Source organism: Nicotiana tomentosiformis, chromosome 12 (assembly GCF_000390325.3).
Source record: "Nicotiana tomentosiformis chromosome 12, ASM39032v3, whole genome shotgun sequence".
Taxonomy (NCBI): domain Eukaryota; kingdom Viridiplantae; phylum Streptophyta; class Magnoliopsida; order Solanales; family Solanaceae; genus Nicotiana; species Nicotiana tomentosiformis.
The window spans coordinates 104,452,447-104,461,744 of NC_090823.1; the positions used below are offsets into that span (position 1 = coordinate 104,452,447).

The 9,298-nt window shown below is 31.9% G+C and overlaps 1 protein-coding gene across 1 annotated transcript; it reads right to left on the bottom strand.

Moving 5' to 3' along the window:
* Window positions 1-8,042: 8,042 nt before the first annotated feature.
* LOC138903162 (uncharacterized) lies at window positions 8,043-9,050 on the bottom strand. The gene is made up of 4 exons (XM_070191085.1): window positions 8,975-9,050; window positions 8,843-8,907; window positions 8,710-8,774; window positions 8,043-8,652 (listed from the first exon to the last, which is right to left on the bottom strand). The coding sequence occupies exons 1-4, from the start codon at window positions 9,048-9,050 to the stop codon at window positions 8,043-8,045; spliced, it is 816 nt and encodes a 271-aa protein (XP_070047186.1).
* Window positions 9,051-9,298: the final 248 nt, after the last annotated feature.

The window sequence follows — 9,298 nt, forward strand, 5'->3', positions numbered from 1 at the left end:
CGCAGAAATTAATAAATTAATTTCTCAAAATAATTATTTGAGCTTATATGTTAAAGTTTTGGGAGAACAAATTAGTTTTCTTGATAAAAAACTTGATGATTTAACAGTTTTGATAAAAGATATGAGTACTAGCAAGAAAATAACTGATATTGCTTCTACTTCAGGAAGCAAATCAGGAGCTCAAATTGTTCTTACTCATATTCAAAGACCCCCTGAGATTCAGGATTTTAAATTTAAATCTTTTAATGATTTAGAAGAACTTCTTGATAAAAAGTTATCCGGTTTAAATATCAAACCTATTGATTTATCAAAAGATTTTGCTGATAAAATGGAGGCTACTTTTGATTATAAAAATGATGTTTTATTAGAGTTTAATAAACTCAGAAGTTATCCCAAAAAGAATAGTAAGTTTGCAGATAGCAGATATGCTGATAAACCCAGAATGCAAACTTATTATTACAATCTTCCTACTCCTCAAGATGTTTTAATAGAGGAACGTGATTAGACTAATACGTCTTACAGTGGTTCCAAAATTTATGAATAGAATCTTGATGGTTTGACTGATAGGCAGTTAACTATTCTTGTACATAGAATGCTTATGTATGCAACTATCTGTAAAAGTGTGAAAAATACAGATAGGAATATTTGTAGAATGATTGTTGCAGGTTTTACTGGCCAACTTCGTGGCTGGTGGGATAATTATTTGACTATCGAAGAAAGGGCAATGGTTATTAACGCTAAAGCCATTGACGAAGGAGTTGATAACTTAGGCATGGCCCTGGTGGCAAATAGAGAAGATGTTGTTCATACCCTTATTCTTACTATTTTTGAACACTTTAATGGTAGATTTACCAATCAGAATGAGACTGTCCGTACACTACTTAATGGCCTTAGATGTAAGACCTTAGGTGAGTTTAGATGGCATAAAGACACTTTTATGAGTAGAGTGATGGAACTACCTGAAAATAAGCTTGAATATTGGAAAACTAAGTTTATATATGGCCTTCCCTCCTTATTTGCTGAAAGAGTTAAAAAGGTTCTAAGAGGTAGCTATGGTGAAATCCAGTATGTTAATTATACCTATGGTAAGTTGATAGGAATTTGCACATATGAAGGATTAAATATGTGCAATGAGTTGAGATTATCCAAACAGCTTAAGATGGATAAGCTTAAAGAAAAATCCCAGTTAGGAGATTTTTGTACTCAGTTCGGATTACCAGAAACTTCTACTCATAAGAAGAAGAAACATAAGTATCATAGATAACCCAACCAAGACAGTCCTTATAGGAGAAAGAGATCTAGATATAGATCCAAAGATGAACGAGAAGCTAAGAAAGCCCATCGTAAAGCTACTAGATTTACCAAAAATAGGTCTAAGCGAGATCTTGCTGACATTAAGTGTTATAAGTGTGGTAAATTTGGCCATATAGCCCCGAATTGTAAGCTTCAAAAGCTGAAAATCTTAGGACTAGACGATGAGTTACGTGATAAGGTTTATGGTTTGTTATACACTTCTGGATCAGAATCTGATTACTATTCTGAGTCAGAATCCGAAGCTGAAATAGATTTACTTGATTTATCTTATAGTGATAAAAATGTTGATAATACTTGTACAACTTGCAAAGATGATACATGTACTTGTGATGATAATGAATTTTATAAATTGCAATCACAATTTGAAGATTTGAATATGAAAACTATTACATCTGATAATGTAATAGAACTTTTAAAAGAAGTTACTGATGAAAAACTTCGTGAAAAAATTATTAATTTGGCTGCTAGTTCAAGTTCTAATTCAAGTTATAATTTTGTAAAACCTTTTGAAAAAGAATTTGAATATTCTCCACCTTATTCTTTACTAGAGGTTAATAACCGTCTTTTGAACAAAAATGCAACTCCAGTAAGAGATTCTTCTTTCGATGATTTAAAAATTGAAGTTAAAAACTTGAAACGAGAGATCAAATCTTTTAAACAAAATCAAATGATTTGTGATCATAGGATTACTCAGATTGAGAAAATCAATTCTCCAGCTGAGAAATCTAATGATAAAAACAAAGGTATTTCTGAAGATGATATCGAAGAAAAACCTATTAGTTTTGATCCTAAACATGATATATTTTTAGGAATGATGCAAATTATTACTGCTCATAAATGGTATATCAAATGTACTATTCTTATTGATAATAGTTTTTCTATTACAAATATTGCCATGATTGATAGTGGAGCAGATGTTAGTTGCATTCAAGAAGGTTTAATACCTACGAAATATTTTTAAAAAACTACTCATATGGTTAGATCTGCATCCGGACATGCTTTAGATATAAAGTATAAGCTTCTTAATACGGGTATTTGTCAGAATAAAGTCTGTATTCCTCACTTTTTTTTTTTGGTAAAAAACCAGTTATACCCTCCTATTATACTTGGAATACCGTTTATTAATGCCATTTATCCTTTTACTAGCATAGACTCAAAAGGTTTTACTGCTACTTATAAGGATAAAGAGATAAGTTATACTTTTGTTACAAACCCAGTAACTAGAGATATTAATGCTTTAATTGATATGAAGCAAAAACATGTTGATTCTTTACAATTAGAATTGTTTAGTATGAATATATTTGATACTTTGAATTCTACTAAAGTACAAGAAAAAATCAAATTGATTTCCGAGCAGATTTCTGTTAATATTTGTGCTGAGCATCCTAGTGCTTTTTGGAATCGAAAAAAGCATATTGTCACTCTTCCATACGAAGATAATTTTTCTGAGGATGATATTCCTACTAAATCTCGACCTTGTCAGATGAACGCAGAATTGATAGAATTTTGCAAAAAAGAGATTGATAGCTTGATACAAAAGGGTTTGATAAAACCCTCGAAATCTCCTTGGTCTTGTACAGCTTTTTATGTTAATAACGCAGCTGAAAAGGAACGTGGTATTCCTAGATTGGTCATTAATTATAAACCTTTGAATAAATATTTGAAGTGGGTTAGGTATCCTATTCTTAATAAAAGTGATTTATTGTCTAGATTATATGATGCCAATATATTTTCAAAATTTAATTTAAAATCTAGATATTGGCAGATTCAAATATTTAAAGAGCATACTTATAAAACTGCTTTTAATGTTCCATTTGGGCAATATGAATGGAATGTTATGCCTTTTGGTTTGAAGAATGCCCCTTCAGAATTCCAAAAAATTATGAATGATATTTTTAACCCCTATCTAGACTTCATCATTGTTTATATCGATGATTTTGGTATTTTCCAAAACACTTGAAATGCATATTAAGCATTTAGATATTTTTAAAAGAATTGTTATACAAAATGGTTTGGTTATCTCAAAACAAAAAATGAGTTTATTCCAAACAAACATTAGATTTTTGGGACATTATATTTGTCAAGGAAAAATTACTCCTATTCAATGATCGATTGATTTTGCTTCAAAATTTCCCGATATTATTACTGATAGAACTCAGTTACAAAGATTTTTGGGAAGTTTAAATTATATTTCGCCTTTTTATAAAGATTTGTCGCATGATTTAGCCCCCTTATATGATAGGCTAAAAAAGAATTATAAAAATCCTTGGACTGATAGTCATACTACTTTGGTTAAAAATATTAAGCAACGTGTTAAATCTTTACCTTGCTTAACCCTTGCTAATCCTGCATGGCAAAAGATTATAGAGACTGATGCTTCTAATATTGGTTACGGAGGGATTTTAAAACAAATAAATCCCAATAATAAGCATGAATATCTGATTAGATTTTACTATGGTAAATGGTCTGAAGCCCAGAGAAAATACGCTACTGTGGCACATGAAATGTTAACCATAGTAAAATGTGTTTTAAAATTTCAAGGCGACTTATACCATCAAAATTTTTTGATAAAAACTGAAGCACAATCTGTTAAATATATGTTTAACAAAGACTTTAAACATGATGCCTCAAAAATGATATTTGCAAGATGGCAGGCTCAATTAGCTCCTTTTGATTTTGAAATACAATATAAAAAAGGAATTGATAATTCTCTGCCAGATTTCTTATCTCGTGAATATTTACAGGATGGAACCCCCCTGGGGTAGGGGAAGAGGTAGAAGTTGGGTAAGATCATCCCCACAGTCCAGAGGAAGATCATCACCTTCAGGATCGTTATACGGATCCACATCAAACTCCCCAGTTATACAAATGGGAAGAAAGAGTTTAACCAATGAGAGGATATCTCTCAGAGAAGAATCATCGATCGGACCATCCGTCCATCTGGAAGATATTCCAGAAGATAGTCCGTTATATGCACATTTGCAGGCATATTTGACTGTCCAAAAACAGAAAGATACTTCTGCTAAGCAAAATGATACTTTTGCTTCCATTACAAAAGATGACAATGATGATATCAAGTCATATGAGAAAGTTTCTAAAAAAGAAATAATATTTCTTTTAGAAAATTCTGATATTTAGAGAAAAGAAGAGTCGTGGAAGATATTCCAAAGGTATTTAATAAATGGATTATATTATCCGGGTGAGTCATACAAAACCCGCTCCTATTATAAAACAATACTAACCAGTACTGGCAGTGGAGATTTTTAGCACTTTTCTGGGTATAGCACAGACGAGAACGTTTGTAACTTCTCGAAGATTATAATTAAACAGATTATATCTGTTGAAGACTGGGGTATATCCATAATGAAAGAAAGGCAGATAAGCCTTAACAAATCTAGAATGAATTTTACCTATTGGAATTATATCCAAGCATTTGATAAAGTGTTATACTACAATAATGATCGACACAAACATACTTGGTTTATTAAAGTATGTGCAAAGATATTTGCAGAGGCTGTTCCTAATTGGTTTTTGAACTGGTGGTCATACCACAGTCCGACAGTAAAAATTTTACCAGATCCATTTCTCAGGTTATACAAAGAATGGATAAAAATTTTCCCTTTTATAAATAACTTATATCACACGGATCATATCTTTTACCCAGATAAAATTAATCAGATTTATTTCTTTCTGGAATTCTCTATTCCCTGGATTCACAAATGGATTCCAGAAGTAGGATTCACCGAAGAATAAGTCTCATGCTTATACAGGACTTTTTACAATAATTTTTGGGATAAACTAATAAAGAAGGATCCCAAAACAAAGACTTTATATGGTCAAGAATACTTGAATTTTTAATTCGATTGAATTTATTATTATGTGGATCGGGGCTGCCCGCCTGCAGCAGGCCTTATAGGCTTTATATAGCACGCGAGTTATCCGTGCAGCACATGAGTTGTCCGTGCGATTTATAGCGCTTGGGCTGAAGGAGCCCCTCCGGAGTCTGCACCCCCTAGTGAACGCGATTGATATTATTGAGGGATGGATCTTCCCTGGACATGAATCTTGTTCGAATTATTATATACTTGGAGATGGATCTTCTCCACGGGCTGGATTGACCCTACTCGGTACTGAGTGACTGATGATCAGTTGATGTGTATATTCCGGGATGGATTTTTTCTGGGCCGGATTGGCCATATATAGTACCAAGTGATTGAGCATGATGAGTGGAATATGTGAGAAAGTGAGATTGAGTACTCTGAGAGTGTGAGTACATGAGTTCATCTCTGAGATACATTGCATTGACATGCACACATGACATACAAGTATATAGATAGTATTTTTCTCATGCTGTACGATATCACATCATTCATTACTTCTCACACATGTTGATATATGGGCATAGTGATGCATTTATTTTACACTGGCTATCTGGAAAGAAAATAAGACATCTTATTTATTATTGAAATGATTTTTGAAAAAATTATTGTTTTCAAACTTACTCATATTTTTGGCAACTTCGGTAAATGATTTGGGTTTTCACTGATGTACTTGAAAGGCAGAACTATTTTTAGAAATCATGATTTTATTGAGCATTTTATCTCTGAGTTACTTCGGGTATTACTTATTTTATATTGTTATGAACTATTGTTGGTTATGGAAGTTGGACTCTGACCTTGGTACGAGCTCGTCACTACTTTCAACCTAAGGTTAGGTTTGTTACTTATTGAGTACATGGGGTCGGTTGTACTCATACTATACTTCTGCACTTTGCGTGTAGATATTGGCTGCTGATGTTTCTGCGTTCATTGGGAGCTGGATCTGAAGATGTACCTGCGTTCTGGTTGTAGCTGCCTCTTGTTCATGGTAGTCTTAGATTCATAAAACTCTGTTTATATACTGTTCAAACAAATGATGTATTTACTTCATACCAGCTTTGTTAACTCTATTCTTAGAAGCTCATGATTTGTACTAATAGTCCTTGGAAAATGTATAAGATTCAAATAATTTCTTTTGAATAATTGTCTTATTAATATTATTGGAATTGGATAGTTGTTAATTGGCTTACCTAGCAGGTTGGGTTAGGTGCCATCACGACTAGTTGGATTTTGGATCGTGACAATTGAAATAATATTTAAGTAATAAAAAATCCCGAAAATCCGACAAAACCGAACCAATCCAAACCGATATAGTTGGTTTGGTTTGGTTTTGATAAAAATCGAACCAACCCGGTCCATGTACACCCCTATAATGTATAAAGTATTTTGCTTGGCTGGAAAACGCCATCTTCGCTAACTTTCTTCTCTTCTTTGCTATTTAGTGACATACAATGACACAAATACATTGATTTCTGTACAAATACACTCAAATACATTATATTTTTATATAAATATATTATTTTTTGTTTGTATTTATGTATTCCGAAGGTCTATATTTTTTTAATACAACCGAATATCACTGTATTTTTGTGATTTTTTGTTGTTTGAATACAATCGAATTGAATACGGTGAATTGAACACAATATATAGTAGTGAATAATGAATATCTGTGAATTGAATACAATGTATACAAACGATTACAATGTATATTGTATTCATGAATACAGTAGCGAGAATACAGTCGCACAACTGAACTCCCCTATTTTTTAGGCGAATTTCGCTACTGTATTCATGAATACAGTAGCGCGAATACACTAGCGTAACAACTAAATAGTAGCTATAGGAAATAATTATATATATGGTAGCTATAGAAAGTTAATAGTCACTACACAATAGTAGTTTCTGAAAATTTCTCAAAATTATATACCGCTAAGATTGAATGCAAAAGATGAAAATTGCCAGTTCGCCGTCTAAGTTAGATTGTGGATGTAGAAGGGTTATATGATTTCTTTGCATTCTGCATTGTTTAGTGGACGGAGATGAGTTGAATTGTAACAATCTTATAAAAAGTTTTACTTCAAAAAAAATAAAACTTTTCTCGTCACCTTCGGCTATTGATTGGTAAACATATGAGAAATGTTTTGAAAATAATAAAAAGGTAAAGAAACTATAAATGAAAAAATAGTTAACTTTAAAATCTAATATAGCAGTAAAGAGTAGGACAAGGCTAAACAAGGCAATGCAGGGGAAGCCAAATACAGGAAAGAGTTAAAAGGGCAACATTCCTTGTTCGGCCCCACACTATTGCAGGGGTAGAGGTATTTGTATTAAAAATTTATTGAATATGTATGAATTTGTATTAAGTTATTAATTATTAATTTAAAAGGATTAGAATACTGAAACCATAAATTTCAAATTGAAAAAGTATTACATATTCATTAAAACATAATCTATCATATTAAAGGATATCCAAGACACAAACGAGCATTGTGTCTTGCTTGAAATTGAAAGCAATGCTAATAGTTTCCTTTAGATTTACAGGTACTACTCTGAATTGACAGGTCTTGTAGTCTTTACTTTAACCTAGGCAGTGGCGTAGCTAGGAATTTTACGAAGGGTGTTCAATCGTTGGATAAATAAATAATTTTTTTTATGAATGGGTGCACCAAATTTTTTTATAATAAAATACACAATATTTAGCTAAATCATAAAAACACTTTAACAGAATTAACTATTGTATAAATCAAAACCAATATAAAGGAATCAACAAAAAAAATATTACTACTGCAAGCATAATTTAAATATATTATTATAATTGTACTCGACGAGATCTTATCTCTTAAAATATTTTTATAATAACCTCATTAGAAATAGTACGAAATACTTTTTTTCTACATAAGGCACTATGCGGCCGTCCAAAAATTCATCATTCATTCGATTACGCAAGTCATTCTTGATAAACTTCATTGCAGAAAAAGCTCTTTCAACGATTGCAGTGGCAACTGGCAGAAGCAAAGCAAGTTTCACTAAGCATAATACAAGAGGATAAGTAATATTCTTCTTTGTCTCAACTAGTTTTTTTGAAAGTTCACCAAGTCCACCTAAATTGGAGAACCTTTGATCAATATCACGTACATCAACAATATAATTAGCAAGTTGATTCTCAAGGACACCCAAATTAAATTCATCAAAGTCATCAGGATATAAATTAGTCATTCTCACTATCTTCCTGATGTAAAAATTAGAAAATGAATAAATTGGATTCAGGCAAGCTACTCCATGAAACAAATCCCTTGTCACCTCATTGAAACAACCGTTAAGTTCTTGAAGTTGCCAATCAATAATCTTATAAAATACATCCACACGATAATGATGTAAAGTAGTATGATCAACAAGTTTGCGTCGTGATCTTTCAGAGTTAGCATATGACTCATCAAAATTGGGTATCAGTATATCATGCCTGATACAAAATGTAGATACCTTATTTTTAAGTGGATCTCATCCATTAACTCTTAACTCTTGAAGCCTTTGTTTTGCTACTTCAACAAGTATCATGGCATTAGCAATATCTTGCTCCTTTTTCTGAAGCGATATATTAAGATCATATGTGATTCTCAAATATCTTTCATAAAATGTAACATGAAAGCAACCTCAAACATTTGGCAACTTCTAAAATATCCTGGTGCCTTAGCTCTTTCATCTAAAGTACTTGAATCTTCAACAAGAGTATCAAGTACATCAATAATAGAATCAAATAATTGCTTTCTTCAGGGATAAAGCACTGGTATCAGGAACATGAACAAGTCCAATAAATGCTTCTATCACAAATCCTTTTCTATCAGCATATCTTAAAGCCATTTACTCTTTTCGTGACACATCAAAAGATTCATCAACTAATAAAGAAAAACAGTCACCATTTAGATCCTCTATTATAGCCTTAATTATTTTTATCTTACATGCAGTCACAATTTTTTTTTGGATGTATGGAGAAGTCATTTTATTATTTTTTTGAGCATTTTGCAATACAAAAGGCTTAATCTTTTCAGATCTATCTCGGTACCATGAAAGAACTTCAAGAAAGTTACCTCTATTCAATGATGATTCAC